Genomic DNA, 16,378 nt, shown 5'->3' on the forward strand with positions numbered 1-16,378 from the left:
GACACTGATGTGGAAGTCTATCAAAGAGGAATTATACTGTGTTGAATTTATGCACTGCTTACACAGGCTGACTGTCAATATATTATGTGCCACATCTGCAGTTAAAAAGGGAGAGATGCTGTAGTATTTTCAGTATTATTCTGATAGAAATCATTACATTTCAATTATACAACACCCATGTCTGAAGTCTAACTGCTTCAAACTACTAATGTTTGTGCAAACTTCCCCATTAATAATACAGTATGTTTTAACCATGTCACCCAAAAAGGGCAGCTGTCTTCTACATGTAGACACGACCAAATGTTTAAGGGGCAGTAACCTATGACCTCAGCTGATCAGTTGCTGACCAGGAATCAGTACGTGTCACTAATTTCTTGCGGTCCGGTTCAAGTTGAATATAGCTGCTGTAGTGTTTTGGTTGGCATGACAACATACTTTTACAAAACGCTCAGTGTCCTAGATGGCACGTGACTGGACTCCCATCAGGACCAGGTGTGTCTGTAATCATCTGTCTGTCCTCCCCCAGGGTGACGGTGTTCGTGAGCGTCTGTCAGAGCAGCAGTACCGGCGGCTGGTGGATTACGTGATGCGGGCCTCCCAGTTTCTTTCTCCCTCCGCCGCCTCTCTCCAGCTGCAGCCCCCGGTGACGCTTGCGGAGCCACCGCCCTCCGTCGCCAAGTCTTACCGCTACCTGGTGGATCCCGCCTTCGCCAAGGTGTTTGTCAGCAAGTTCACAATGGTAAAGAATAAGGCCTTACACATCGGATTCCACTAATGCACAGGAAAAAAGATCTGACATTTTCTTCCAATTTAAACGAAGCCTTAAATATATAAAAATATTGGGATACGCTGTAGTGGCTCTGAAAACATAACTACCCATTTATGCAAAACCTCATTTATTAAAGGAACTCCACCTGGTCATCCGTGCCGAAGGGCGTAGAGAAATCCTAGGATCCATTTTTTTACTGATACAACTCATCACATAGCCACAGAGAAAATCAGAGGGATTAGAATCTTTAATCAGACAACGTTCAGACATTTCAACAAACACTAAAAGAAATCAGAGCTGCGTGTGCTCATTCAGTCCGTGTTGCAGATAGAAATGTACAGCAGACAACCAACAGGAGCCACTACGATCTGTTACATTTCTATCAGAACACTGCAGTGTCTCGCTCTTAGTGTTTACTTCCTCCATGTCGTGACTATGTCTCATGCCAATGTTAAGTGCAATATTACATCCATGTTGATGGACGCTAGAGAGACCAGCTGGCAACCAAAATGTTTTTATAGATGATGTAACTTACTTGTTCGACAATAACACTGTCCTTTGTAACCTCACGTCGATGCCAACCCCTCATGATGCAACCATGTTGTTATTGTTGCCTTTTTTATATTGTTGTGCCACTGAGCTCGATGTAAGGTTTAACTCTAATGCCTTTAATGTATGTAAATGGATAATATATTAATAGAGAAACATTTTAATAAAAACATTAAAAATGTAGACGTGTTATTATATCATTGTGTACTATGTAGTTTGAAATTGGCAAATATGAACATGGTGAATATACACTTTTCCAGTGAGCCGTAGATGTTTGTCACACCGGGTTTAAGGAGCTATTCTTACGTCACATGTAAACCCAGAACAGATATCAGTAGCAGCTCTGTTCTCGGTTTTCACTCATCATGCTCCGATAACGGCGTCGGTCACCCTCGTCTGTTTGTGTCAAAGTTGTGCTGCGTGAAGTCAGTCCTCACTGGTTTCTGGTTTCATTTCATGTTGCAGGCTCTTACACCCCCTGCAGCAAAACATGAGAGCCAGTTAATGTTTGAAAGGCAACATAAGGGCTTTGTGTGTGTGTGTGTTTACTTGTTATTTCACCCTTGGCTTACTGTTATATGTGTTGCACTGTTTACTCTCTGCTCTGGAGGAGGGACATGAGGGCTGCTGGCGGCTGTGTCTACTGCCTGCTGACTTGACGCTGCAGTCAGAGGAGGAGTCTGGAGGGAGACAGTTGAATGACACAGTGCAAAGCCTCTGAACGTATTGTTTTTACAGGGAATAAGATGGGCTATTTACGCCTTAAAGAGCGCAGATACATTCACGTTTATGCTGTGCGAACACCTCCCAACTCAACTGGACCGTATCTCCATCTGTCATACATGTAACACCCCCCCCCCAGCCCTCATGCTGAGCTCATCTCTGCCATGATCAGTGATGTTCTCCATCTGTGTCCTCTACACCGTCCCATTAAAACACAATTTGCACTATGCTTCATTTCCGTTAGTCCTCGTCCACTATGGGCCGTGACTAACTCCTGCGTTAGCATTCACGCCTCACTTGCACGTCCACGCAGCGTTGGGCTCGGACTAATTCCTGCACAGAACATTGACACTTAATGGACAGGCTGAAGTGGCTGTTTTGGCCGGAGTTCTACACAACGAGACAGTTCTGACATATGGAGGGGGTCAGTTTGACAGTGCTTTGGCTTCGACTGCCAGGTAAATATCAGAGCTTTGGAAATTCAGCTTGGATTTTACCGTGGGAACGGCTAAATGTCATTTCAGTGTTATGGTTTTCTGCATTTAGTCTGTCTAGTAGCAGCAAGTAGTCAAAAGTGCTGGATGTGGGAGTTTTACTGAGCCCTGGGAGACAAAGGAAAGTAGGTGTGTGTGTGTGTGTGTGTGTGTGTGTGCGCGCATACCTGAGGCTGTGGAGAACGAGGCTTCCAGCTGACTCCGTCTCCTCAGCAGCACCTCCTCTCTCTTCAGAGCTGCCATGTGCTTGGAGTAGGACCACAACATCTGAGGGAACATTTCCAGAAATCCAGTCAAATCTAATATGATTAGAAAAACACTTCAATTAGAGGATCCCGTTTCTATGGTTGGAACTGATGAGGCCTTGTTTGGACTTCATGCTGTAATTGAGTTGATCTTAATCTCTAATTTGGTTTGGCTCCCTTCATATGATACATTTTACACAAACACATCTTCAGCTCTACGTTCATGATGTCTCACCGACTGCTTTCTTTCACTTCTTCCCTCCTGTTCTTCTTCTACCTCATCTTTGTCATCCGTCTCTTCCTCCTCTCTGAAACTGGACTCTGGCCTCTCCTGGTCTTCCTTTGAAAAAAAGAGGTCAGACTGAATAGAGTTAGTTTTTTACCAAATACTTTTCTTCTCTCTTGCAGTAGTATTACAAGTAGTATCATTTTGATCACCTGCTCATCATCTCTCAGCATTGCTCTCCTCCTCTCGTCCTCTTCCTCCTCTCTCCTCCTCTGTCTCCGTACTCTGGCTCTGTGTTGGACTCGTTTCTCCTGCAGGAGAGGAAGGAGCTGCTCCTCTTGGACACTGCTGCGCAGCTCTTGAAACTCAGGCCAGAACTTCAGCAATTCACTGAACACTGACATCTACATGCACAGAGAAAAAGCACAAACATGCCGTCTGCATACCAGAAGAAATACAATACAAACCAGACTCTTAGACACACACACACGCTACCTGTGCCTCTCTGAAGATGTAAGGGCCCAGCTCATTGCGTTTCTCCAGAATGTGCTGGGCCTGTTCAGGGGGGATGTCTATCTGCAGGGCGGGGGGCATTGAGGAGTGGATAAAACAGTTAATGATGGTGGAGATCTTCTGCTGGATGGTGGCCTCGTCACTGTGGGAATGACAGAGGTCCTGCATACAGGAAGAGAGGGGACAGAGGAGAAATTAAATGTGTGCTAGGGACTGTTAAGTTGCTCCTGAAGTGTTTGGAATATCACTGGAACTGAGAGTGCGTATTCCACGTATGAAAAGGGAATTTTTGCCTTGAGGTAAGACAGCTACGGGGTGTTAAAGACCCTGAAAACATTTTCTCAATCAGCTTCTCATTATAAGCAACAAACAGTTTTGAGGGTTTTTTTCACGAGAGATTTCTGTGTTTGTGTTTTTCTCTGGGCTCTTCTCGCTGGTTTGAAGTGAGGCTCAGTTGGAAAAAGATGATGTCCAATGACCAATCAGGATTTGGCAAAAATTTGAATTGAAATCTAATGCCAGTTGTGTGGTTGTTGCGTAGGTTTCCAGGCCACTGTCAAACAAATCTGATCAAATCACACCCACAGCCCTGATGAAGCAGATTAGCTGAGTTTGTGAGTGGTAGAACACATTATTAGTTCATTCGTTTCAGAAAAGTTTAACTTTGATTGTTATTCATTTAGTCTTGAATATGTAATGTTAGAGAAAAGTACTTATGATTTGAAACCTAGTTTTCAGGGGCTGGTTAAGCGTAGAAATACCTCCACAATGTGTCTTACCCTTAAGATCCCCTTCACACATGTTTAAGACATAAAAATACTATGCTTGGAAAAATAACCTGCGCTACAGTTTTTCCACAAAAACGTTAGCCTCGTTAGAATTCTTGAAATTATATCTACTAAACTATAATTATAACTGCCAGACGCAAGATGTCTCCTACATCACTGAAAAGTCAATTTTCAAGTTTTCGATTTCCTTTCATAGTTAATAGCTGAGGGACACAGGGAAGGTGAGAGAAAGTGGAATGGCATGCAAGATCTCAGGTACACCACGTGACCCACCAGCACACCAACCTCTAGGGTTTTTGGGGGTTTTTTTTTTTTGCTTCTTTTACCTTGTATCTCTGCACCTCCAGCCAGAAGGACACGTCATTTTCTAGGAAGTCTCCTTTCAGAGAGACAAAGAGCTGGAACTGCATACAAGTGACGGGGTCGAGCAGGATCCGTCGAAACAGCAGGATCTCTTTGGAGGAACTCATCCACAAGCCCTCGGCCTGCAGGGACACACGACGCAGGAATGTTGGGTTTCGAAGGACACTGTAAGCTGTTAGTCAAGTTCCCTCAGGGATAAATAAAGTACATACAATCTCCTATGGTCATGTGTAAACTTTGTAATGAAACATTTGTACAGCAGTAGACGATACAGCGCAGCGTGATCCTGAACACCAGTAAGGATGATCTGTGACCTATGAGCTACAGTCTTAGCTCACAGAAAACTGAGATAATGATACTCCTTTATTCAGAGAGCCTGCTCTTTGCCAACAGTGAGATAATGATCATAAAGATGATCACAATCATGCATGAAAACCCCTTCCTGTAATCATCCTGCTTAAAATGTGAAACGTTCATGTTTTATATCCGTGTTCTGCTTGTGGAGCAGAGATGAGAGGACGGGAACACTCCAAACACTATTAAAGGAAGGTTCGTAATGCTGATGCTTTAATCTTATTTATCCTGGATCCAATTTGGGAGAACTAACCGTGAGGCCAAAATGGTGTTTGACAAAGCCAGTGCTTGAAGCCAAGTCATGAACTAAATCGTACATGCTTTCAGGCCAGGAAATGCCTTATTTCTCTCCATTCAAAATAGCCAGCGTCCCCGGGGGATTTCTCCTTACCTTCCTGGCTTCTCTCGTCGTTCTGCGTCGCCGGTGGACGTGCTGCGAGGGCCTGTCTGCTGCTTGGGGCTACCACACACAGAAACACACAAGTCAGACAGCCAGAAACTGAGTGAACTAGTCAGGAGTCACTGAACACCTCTCAAACCTCTCTGCTCTGCACTCACTGGCAGTAACTAAAGCCCCCCCCCCCCTTTTACCTCTAACCTCCCAATCTCCTCTTAGAGAGATCTTTACCTCCCTGATGTCATCTCTCGTCTCCCACCCCGACCTCCTCCATCCCTCCTCTTCACCTCTTAACCGCCTTCTCCACCCTTCCACTAACCTCCTCCTCCGGCGTGTAACGCTAAACTACGTCTACCTCTCATTACTTAATGAGAGGATCCGTGTGACCAAACATAGTAAACTTGATAACATAATGAGGCCGAGCAGCGGAATCTGCGGTTTGTGTGTTACCGCCTGATGAGGCAACCCGAGAGAGCGACTGCACAGTGACTGCGTTTAGCGGTTTCTCACATAGCAGGGCCACTAATGTTCGTCTGACTTCTGATCTCTGGCCACCCTCAAGGCCAGCAGGAATCAAATGCCAGCACAGTCTGCCACTGTCAGGGTTGGCATTGGGCTGACATTTCTTCCACTAATTGAATTCTCTGATCCACTGTAATTGTGTGATAAATCTATTTCAAATCAGATCATAATATATATATATATACATAATGTATCATTTCTGCACATGTCAAATATCCTGCTAATAAATAATAAATGTGCGGTCACTAGTCTCCTGGCATCATCATGGAGGCCTGTTAGTTAACTGGTTGAGTGTTAATAATGGCACAGTATTAGGAGTAACAGAAAGATACTGGATGTTGCACATGTTGCCTTTTAAACTCTGGCTGGAGAGTCATTTGGTGAAGTGCATTAATTCGTGTGAAAAGGCTGAATACATGTCACTGTGAGTGTACGCTCACCTCTGGAAACAGCACTTTCTCGTTTGGTTGTGCACAAACAAAGTGATACTTTCACTTAAGTACTTTAGAACTATCTAAAGGAATCGTTTTCCCATTTTAGGAAATACCCTTATTCGTCTTCTTGCTGAGAGTTAGATGAGGAGATTGATACCACTCTCGAGTCTGTCCGTTAAACGTAAGGCCACAGCCAGCAGCCAATCAGGCTATCTTAGCATGAAGACCGGAAACAGGGGGCCTGGCTCTGTCCAAAGGTAACAAAATCCACCCACCAGCACCTCTAAAGCTCACTAATTAACACGTTATATATCTTGTTTGTGCAATCCGTACAAAAACCAAAGTGTAAGTGCTGTATTTCTTGGCTGCGACCAGTAACTTAAGTCAAAGTCTCTGCTGGTTTCCTGGCAAGAACTACTGCAGTCCAACATGTAAACCCCCCCTTCCCCCCCCCCCCACCGTAAAACTGCGATCTTGTAATTTTAAAACTTTTAGTATGGATTACAAAAACAAGATATAGTGAGAAATGGTGAGCTTTAGAGATGTTATCTTTGGACAGGGCAAGGCAAGCTGTTTCCCCGTTTCCAATCTTTATGCTAAGCTAAGCTAACTGGCTGCTGGCTGTGGCCTTGTATTGAGCAGAGAGACATGGGAGTGGTATCAATATTCAATATAGAAATAGTTTTGGGAAAATAAGCCTGTTTCCCAAAACTATTTCTTTTATGTGCTTTACGTAACTTCTGTTCTGAGATGACCAATATGTCGCGTTCGTGTTGAGAATCTGACAGTTTACCTTCGGTTTGTGTTTCTGTCGCTCTGTGAACTCGGCTGTGGACAGGAACAGAGGCAGCCATTCTTCCTCAATGTGACTCCTGACGATGTCCTGGATCTCCACAACAACTGGGTTCGAGAGACATTGTAGCCTCAGACGCTCCAGTCCACCTGCCAGACGCAATATCTATACACACACACACACACACACACACACAGACACACACAGAAGTAGAACATAAGCAAGACACAGTACATGTAGATGGTTGAGTGTGTGTTCGTGTGTTTGATATGAACGTTAAAGATGACAATCTCAGAAAAGAAACCTTGAGTGAAAACTGCTCTTCTTCCTCCTGACTCCTGCTGCGCTCTCCATCAATCCCACAATCCCTCTGTTCTCTTCATCTCCCCTGTCTGCTTTCTGTCTTCATTCGTCGACCTGGCCGCGGCTCCCTATTTATAGCTCCTTGATATTTTCTCTCATCTCATTCTGCACGTGCACAGGCATGCATGCACACATGCACTCACACACGGGCTTCAGAAATGAGAACCAGTCGTGGCACTGGAGTGGGAGTCAGCGGATGAAAGGAGGCCAATCTGTGACTGGACGACTGAGTGATTGAAAGAGTGAAGGGCCAAAGCAGTAAAGCTGTCAGTCTCTCTACATTGCTCACGCAGACAAGAACCAACGCTGAGATGCAAGAGCGGCAGCCAGACCCGACCCGACAGAGTTAGAAGCAGTAGAACTGGCATCCGCATTCAAATGCACAGTTAGAATCATTATTTTGATGGTATTTATGAGATGAGGAGGACAAATGACAGAGGTCATGCACCAGAGTTGAAGTCATGTCAACAAGTACACTGTATCTCTCTCTCTCTTAGCCCAGTGTGCTTTAAGAACACTGAAATCAGGGCTACTTTAAGATGTCCTACAACAGTGATTCCCAACCAGGGAGTACTTCTGCAGTTGCCAGGGGTTACGTGGAAAAATTGCACTGCTAATTTGAAGAGAAATTGGAAAGAAAACACTTGAAAAATGTTGAAGACTTGAAAGGAGAGACCAATCTGTGAATGTTGATATAAAAGTGATAAATAGCTAGCTATGGATAACTTGTTGAAATGAATAGCTAAAATCACTGGATAAATGTCTGAATTAGTATCAGAGTATCAGAGAAGTGGTTGAAATAGTTACAGTATTACACATTTGAAATAGTTAGCTAAATGTAATTTATATCTATTAACTTGTATGAAAACATTATTGCTTAATATAATTAAAAATATTAAATAATATCATTTATAATAATAACAATAATAATATAATATGAAGGGCCGTGAGGTTGGGAACCACTGTCCTACAACATATATAACACAACGCTCTGTTCTGTGACAGTGTGATAAATACTACAAAGCAACCATGTCTCATGTGTCCCATCTACTCGTCCTAACTCTACACAACATGCCCTCCTGCAGTAATCCTAGAATCCAGAAACCTAATCTCAGACTATAAATGTCAGGAGAGATTTCATCCTACTGTCATTGTTCCTGGAGCTGGTCTTCTTTGTCTTTCTGGATCCAAACCACACTCTTTCTCCTTCTTCTTGTTTTAATTCTAACCGAGACCTCTCCCCCGACACCCCGCTGTCAGAGCTGTCAGCATGAAGTCTCCAGGACGCCAAAGAAGGGAGATGGGGAAATTGTGTGAGAGCCGCAGCAGCCTCTGTTTATCAAATCTGGCTGTTGAGCCCCGGCTAGAGCTCACATACCATCCTGGGTTTGTCACGTCATGGGCACCATGTTTCTGCCCCTGTCTCTCTGCTGCTTTCAGTGGGTACGTTTGCCAATAAAAACTGAACATATTTTTTGAGTGACGTACATCATTCTGCTGTTCTGTTGTGGCGGGGCCGTCAGAGCCAAAGAAGTACTTCCTGTTGAGGTATTTGCTTGCAATATGAGACCACCTGTCTTGTCTGACAGCTTTGTCCCTCTGAGCCGTCCTCCTGTACTGCTCCAGATCCAGCCAGCACGTCAGATGGATACTGAGCAGAAACACACATGTTCAGAGCCACCTGTTATAGACTTCAGTGCATTGTGTGCGTCCTGCAAACAATACACTTTCTGCACATTTTCACTCTGCTTTCATTTCAGTTTATGATGCATGTTTGCAATTCAGGCACAGAGTGATGCTGTAAATCTATTGTGTATACATATTTAGGTAAAGTGGGGGATATAAGTCTAAAAAGTCTGATATAAAAACTGTGTGGTTATACAGCTCACCTGGCGTCCTGATTCTGTAGGAAGGACATAAAGTGCCCGATCTCATGGCGGTGACGAAGTAAGGAACCTAGACGGTAACCTTGGTAATTTGGAGACACCGTGGCCCAAGAGGGGCCCTTTGAGAAGCGAGCAGAAGGTGTAACAGGAGAGGGAAATAACATGGACCTGCACTGCTCCACCTGTAGAGGACAGAGAGAGAGAGGGAGCGAGAAAGAGGAAAAACAAGGTGCGATATAAAACTCCTAACAGGGATTTTTCCACATCACATCATTGGACGTACTAAAGTCACCGTAAAGTCACATGGATCATTTCTTCTACATGACAGCAGAATGACAGCATTGTAAATGGCATGTTCATGCCAAGTAATATAGTCTTGGAACAGTAGATAACCAACATTGTAACTAAGCAATACATAAATAATGGAAAGAGGCCGTTTCCACATAGATGTTTTATGCTCACAGGTGTGTGTTCTTCGGCTGTTAACTGAGCACCAGCATTTTATAAATCTGCAGAGCTCGTGGATGCTGGCTGACCTGTTTCAGTCGGCGCTCTGAGTCCTCGTACAGACTCTGGAGTTCCCTGTACTCCGGATTGTCAACGCAGCGCACCTCCTCCTGCACACACACCTGGACACACATACACATGACAATTAGTTGATTAATCCATTAGTCAGTCGAAACAAAATGAACCTGCAGCTATTATGATAATCGATTCATCGTTCAAGTTATTTTTCAAGCAGAAATGCCAGACATTTGATGATCCCAGGTTCTCAAATGTAAGAATTTGCTGCTTTTCTTGGTCGTGCATTATATTCAGGTGAATATTTGGCATTTTTGATACTTTTGGTCGGACAAAACAAGTCATTTAATGGCATCACAGTGTACAGCGGTTCCCAACCTGGGGGTGCTGACCCCCATCAGGGGTCGCCAAAGCTCCATGGGGGGGGTTGTGAAGTCCTCTTGATTGTAAGAATTTTTATATATAAATATATAAAATATAATAAATGAAATAATGAATGAATTTAATTCATTTCTGTGGAGAAGACAACTAAATTTAAGGGTGATTTTAGGATTTTATATCTTTATTTATTTATTATAAAGCCAGGCTGCGTGGACTATTAAAATGTATGTATGATAGTGGAATTAAAAGAAAATCATAATACGGTCATAGCCTTGTGTTCCTAAAAATATAAGGAAAAATCATTTGATGCATTGAAATATCAAGAGGAAATAGTCTGTTCAGAACTTCCTGCAGGTGTTAAGTTCACTATTTAGCTTCATTGTGCAGTTAATTGTTCTGTGCTGTTATTGTTTTTTGAAATATGAAATATACATAAAGATATTTCAAAAGAAGTAGGCTACTTTTTCCGTTTTTTTGTAATTGTATGTGGGTGGGGGTCGTCAGTGTACATACAGTGGTAAAATAGGGGTCCCTTAAGAATAGGTTGGGAACCACTGCTCTTATGAAACCTTAGACTCAAACTAATAACTAATCAAGCTGATATTTACAATATTCATACACACACCACCATAAATATTTTTAGACATTTAACTGCGCAGTGTGGATTTTTGTAGATGGGGTCAGGTGTCTGTGGCACATCACTTCAGAAGACAAGATTAAACTGTGGTTACCTTCTGGAAGGAATCTTCGTCCCTGCTGACCAGCAGTGTCCACGGCTCCAGCAGGACGTTCAGTGTGTGTTCCTCAATCTGGTCAAACAACTCCTCAGAAGGAGACATCAGTCGGTCGTACAGTCGGTCGTACACCCCCCTCCTGATCTCCTCATCGACACCAACGCTCCTCCTGGCAGAGCTGGACAGATAGGTGAAGTAAAGGAGCTGAGAGGAGAAGAGGAAAGAAGAGAAGGTCATAAAAACGTCATCACTTCAGAAACATTTCTCCTCGCAACCGCCATCACTTCCATCATCACCAATATCCAGCGCTCTCATACACAATATTCACTATCTCTCATCACTGCTGCCATCACACCACATAAATGTCACTCATTTAACCCCCTTGGCCACGGCACTATGGAAAGATCATCTAAATGTCATTCCTCCGGTGAACTAAAGGTTAACTGACGGAAAACAGATTTCACTGTGAGGTATCCTGGACTGAACCGCTCAGCTTTCCTCCCTGGTCCAGCTGCAGCCAGACGGGGTGGTTCAGGGTGACTGGACTGGCGCAGAGCTGGGGGGGGGGTCTGACTCACTTGTTTTTATGGGCGTTTAAATCTCTCCACTTAGTGAGGGGTAAAGAGGGCAGAGAGAGGCAGAGAGGAGAGCGGGAGTGGCAGTCCAAGACAGCACGCAAACAAGAGCAGGTGTGTGTGTGTGTGTGTGTGTGTGTATATAAAGGGGAGGGTAACAGAAAATGTTACACTCAATCTCTGTTTGCCTGGTGACATTTTTAAACATTTGTTCTCCGCAACTTTAGTGTATAGTGATTCAGGATTTTTCCTGGCGTCCTTTCTAAGCGAGGCCTCTTTATCTCTCTGGATATTGTATTCCTCTGCAAGAAGCATCTTAATTTAAGTCTTACATTTGCTTGAACTTTTTTTCCCCCCTCCACACAAAACATGAGTTACGCAAATGTACTGATTTTTTATACCTTGGAATTAGTTTGATGTTGTACAGTTGGCCTTGGCAACTAAACCTAACCTAAGGAAAAAAAAAAATCAGGAAATCATCAACATTTTTTTGTCTGGATAGTTTGTGACTGTGACTTAGGCAAAGGGAAAATGAAGTTTTGAAGAGGAGTGTTTTGGAAAAACCTACAGATGCACCAAGGTACTAGAAACTGCTGAGCCAGCCTGGACTCAACTCTAAATAGAGACATCTTATCAGATGCACTCAGTCTCAAATTGAAACTAAATCATTTATTTGTAAAATAGAGAAAATACTTTATTGACTTTATTGATTATTGCTTTGTAGACAGAAAAAAATGCTTCCTTCACCTTTATTTAGACCTTTCTGATATTATTGATTTGCTTATGCTTCCAGATTGCAAGGTTTGAGTGTTAAATAGCTGCCATTAGTTTTAGTTTCATATCACACTACCTTGACATATGTGGAGTGTACATACTGTGTTTAAACCAGACGGTACTTAACAGCCACAGTAGTTGGCAGCCAGTGAAAAAAACCCTCAAGTGAAATCTTTAGCAGAGCAACTTTGGTCTTGATTGTGTGTGTGTGCGTGTGTGTGGGTGTGTGTGCTGACCTGTGCCTCTCTCTGTACTCTGTAGGGGTCCAGTCCGTCCTGATGGAACAGCTCATGGTAGTGCTGCAGGTCAGTCCAAAAGTATACTGCATTCTCCCACAGCTGAAACACAAAAAGAACCTCATTAATTGTGAATGTTAAAGATGCAGTTGCTCCACATTATAACAATTACATTTAAATGTGCAATCATGACTGCAATGGACTATACGGAGCAAAAGTGCAAACAATCCAGTAGCTGCTATCATACCTGGTTTCCAGATTGTTCGCAGAAGTTTGTGAAGTATAAGCCGGCAAATGAGTCAACACAAAGAGCCTGCAACATCTTCTCCATTATTCTGCTGCCCAGTAACTGGCTTCTGCTCGAATAGAACTGATGAAATACATACACAGAAGGAAAATGAATGCAGTTAACACAACATTTTCGCAAATGTACTTAAAACTATGGCTGGAACTAATGGAACTAATTCGTTACTGCTTAAATCGGAGGCTTATTTTTCAACAATTAATCGTTGAGACACCACAACTTGCAGAAATAGTGAAATAATAATCCTGATCCTCCTACCTGTGTATGGGCAGTATGGGGGGACTGGGGCAGGCACGTGTCAGGGCGGAGGGAGGGGGTCATAGAGCCATTGTGGGGCTGTAGAGGGCTAACACACCCCCCTGTCCACAGCCCTGGATGTAGGGAATCATCACGGTCTTCCTGAACACACTGGGAGGTCCAAAACCGAGGGGCCCTGTGGGGGAAGGGGAGCGATAACTAACAAGGACATTTATACAAAGACTTAAGTATATAGGCAAAATTACTGAACAGCATGTGCTATATCCAGCTAATGCAGGATATAACTCATAGTTTATGGCCATTGTCGTACAGTATATGTACTCTATTACAAAATGAATTGTAGCTAGTCATATGTGCAGTCACACAAAAATATATAAATAGACACTTCACACAAATACAGTATCTAACATAACTTGAATAGTGACTTGTGAATCTCACCAGTAGTAAAGCAGAGAGTCAGCGAGGAGGGGCTGAACTGAGCGCAGTTTCTCCTCTGTCCAGCAGGGGGAGGTAGCCAGTCCCAGTCTGGAGAGCAGCTCCACATTTAGACTGCTCTGGCTGCTGCGCTGCAGGTACCAGGTCCTCATGAGGACCAAACACCTGATCGAAATTACATTACATTTGGTACTTCTTTCAGATGTATCAAAACATTTCCATAAGACAAGCGCTGTTATATATTATATGTTTTATAAACAGCGTGTTTCATCGTGTCGTGATGTGCACCTGTTCTTCCGCTCTGCGTTCTGCGTGGCTTTCAGTCTCTCTGTATCCATCCAGAGATTAAGAATCTTCTCTCCTGGTGTTCCTCGCAGAAACTCCTTGAACTCACTCAAGCCAGGTCTGTTGCCATGGTAACAGGTTCTATGGCAACAAATATCGAGGACATCTTCCTGGTCTGTTGCTCTACTCCCCACCACCCTATTCTCCTCAAACCGCTCTGTCTTTTCTTCCACTCCACCCCACCTCTTGCCTCCTTGAACTTTCCCTTTCTTCCCCTCCAACCTTTCTCTGCCCCCGTCAGCCGACTGCTGGCCAACTTGACATTCACAGGATCTGTGAATCCCATCTGTGCTGCTGGTACAATTTGTCCGCTCTCCTGACTTGTTGAAACAGTCACAAGTGTTTGCCTGGCTCCGACCATCCATCACGTTCAGTGCATTGTTGAGCACTCGTTGAACCACTTGGTGAGCCAGGTCTTCCAGGTGTAGTTCCGAAGACTCCTGGCTGCTGGATTCTTTGAGAGGTCGCTGCTCTGAGTTGCAAGCTGATGTGAAGTAGAGGCTCAACTCGGTATGTGAGCTCTGGAGTTCCGGAGATTTCTCACGTTTAAGGTTGGAGGAGGAGGACAAAGAGGAAAAGGTACTTATGTTCTCTGACCCAGAACAGCGGGAGAAACATCTGGATGATTCACTGCATTTTGTGTTGATAGGTTCCTTCTGGCCAGAGGGGAGACATGAGGTGTTGTGCATCCTCATAGACCCTGAACAGTAAGAAAAGAGAGAATATAACATGCTCAGACTTCAGTCTGCCCACACATAGATGTGCAAATGGAAAACACACCAGTATTTACCTTGTTTAGCTGAAATGTTCTTTTGAGAATGTGAGCATGTTAGGAGCTTCAGCGCGTTCTTATTTTGTTTGTCAAATTGGGCTGACAGGGTGGTTCGACCTGAGCTGCCTTTCCACCTCTGGATGCAGAGGTCTGGATCCCACTGAAACAACAGCTTGGCTAGTCTGAGAAAGACCAGGAAAAAAAACTGATACACCACCAGTCACAGAATACACAAGCATGTGTTTCATAAAATAATTAAAAGCAGCTATTGTTATATCTGTATCACTGCTTCGACAGTATGTGTAGGTTAGTGCAAGTTAGTGCGGGTCAGTCAGTCATCTGACCTGTACAGGGACGTGGCCCTAAGGCTAAGGAATAAGGCAGACTGAAACAGAGGATCGATCACACAAGGATTCCTAGAGGGTACACAATACCCAGTGTGCTAGTGCTAGAGGTGAACACTCCATAATCACTGACAAAAGCATTCTTTGAAAATGAACGAAGATCATAATATGTGATAGTCAGTTAATAGAAGCAAATAATCTAGGTCACTAAGTATTTTTCAGGTTGTAGCAGAACTGAAGTTAACATTGCAGAAGGAAAAGGCATGAGCTCTCAGACACACGACCCAGAACTGACAATAATTTGACAAGTGAGTGAGTAAAACTGAGTTTGGTAATCATATAAAACCACGTTATAGTAATGACACGATGTACATAACATAAAAACATCAAAATCAATGCAGAATACAGGAGGTAAAATGATAGTATAGTAGGTCCAAAAACTAATCGTGCTACACTTGTAGTACCTGTATTCATTGTAGCAGTCACTTTGAAGGAAAAAGGTCAATCTTTGTTTCAGGATCCACTGAATTCCTTCCTCTCTGTCCAGGCACTGCAAAGGTCAGGGAGACAGACTCAAGTCAACCCTCTAAAACTACAGTACCGATTTCTGCCCATCTCCAAAACCAAATGTATCCGACTATTGATTTCCACATAAAGGGAATGCTTCACAACTCACACAGACAGTGTAATTGTTGTCTACTGGAGGGGTTCTGGCCAGCGCTGTGGGGTCACCAGTAAGGAGTTGTGATTTGCTGCGGTGTAGGACTGATCTGATTCTTCTGGAGACAAACTCAGCCGCCCCACTCACCACTTCAAACAGCCCAGTCTCCTGGTTGTACAACAAAGCCTCTGGGAAAGACTGTGAAACAGATGTAGGGTTATAAAAAGGGCGTAATAATTCTGTCAAAAAATATGCTACATCTATACAGGAGGACTATTTTACCGGCAGACTTAAGAAATCATTGAAGAAGTGAGCCAATACATCATCAGAGGCCAGAGAGTTCTCCTGCATGGAGACAAACAATAAAGCGTTTCCCTAAGGAACATCCACTGAGAGGCAAAATATAGACAACCAAACTGTTACAAATTGAAAAAGTTATGAAATATCAAAACTTGTACTCACAAAATTGCCAGCAGTAAGATGGGGAAACTCTTAAAAATGCAAAGTAAAACTTAAGTTACCAAACCAGGAAATTTAAAATTAATTACTGCTTACTTATTGAAAAGGACTGCTTTTACCTGTCGAAATGATTCCACTCATAGTTCACTTCAAAAAACA

General features: G+C 43.4%; 2 protein-coding genes across 2 annotated transcripts in view; one reads left to right on the forward strand and one right to left on the reverse strand.

The window, feature by feature from the left end:
* The window catches only part of LOC139290685 (intermembrane lipid transfer protein VPS13B-like), a 307,621-nt gene extending 306,153 nt beyond the window's left edge, over nt 1–1,468 (forward strand). Inside the window, exon 68 of the mRNA XM_070912524.1 lies at nt 527–1,468. Within this exon, the coding sequence (XP_070768625.1) occupies nt 527–775 (249 nt within the window). The 3' untranslated portion in view covers nt 776–1,468. The remainder of the gene's footprint in view (nt 1–526) is intronic.
* LOC139290686 (regulator of G-protein signaling 22) lies at nt 992–16,360 on the reverse strand. The gene is made up of 24 exons (XM_070912525.1): nt 16,339–16,360; nt 16,223–16,251; nt 16,043–16,105; nt 15,776–15,958; nt 15,564–15,649; nt 14,774–14,937; nt 13,927–14,683; nt 13,642–13,803; nt 13,204–13,378; nt 12,889–13,011; nt 12,642–12,743; nt 11,054–11,260; nt 9,956–10,048; nt 9,423–9,601; nt 9,022–9,184; nt 7,171–7,335; nt 5,416–5,484; nt 4,634–4,792; nt 3,502–3,681; nt 3,219–3,410; nt 2,986–3,120; nt 2,703–2,802; nt 1,891–1,998; nt 992–1,796 (listed from the first exon to the last, which is right to left on the reverse strand). Exons 1-24 carry the CDS (start codon nt 16,358–16,360, stop codon nt 1,768–1,770), a joined length of 3,645 nt encoding a protein of 1,214 aa, XP_070768626.1. The 3' UTR covers nt 992–1,767.
* Nucleotides 16,361–16,378: the final 18 nt, after the last annotated feature.

The sequence above is a fragment of the Enoplosus armatus genome, chromosome 9 (assembly GCF_043641665.1).
Source record: "Enoplosus armatus isolate fEnoArm2 chromosome 9, fEnoArm2.hap1, whole genome shotgun sequence".
Lineage (NCBI taxonomy): Eukaryota > Metazoa > Chordata > Actinopteri > Centrarchiformes > Enoplosidae > Enoplosus > Enoplosus armatus.

Coding starts and splice junctions, on each gene's coding strand:
- LOC139290686 (XM_070912525.1), bottom strand. CDS start 16,360: ATGAGTGGAATCATTTCGACAG. Junction 7,336..9,021: donor CAACAGAACAGCAGAATGAT/GTACGTCACTCA, acceptor GTGTGTGTATAG/ATATTGCGTCTGGCAGGTGG. Junction 2,803..2,985: donor ATGAACGTAGAGCTGAAGAT/GTGTTTGTGTAA, acceptor ATGTTCCCTCAG/ATGTTGTGGTCCTACTCCAA.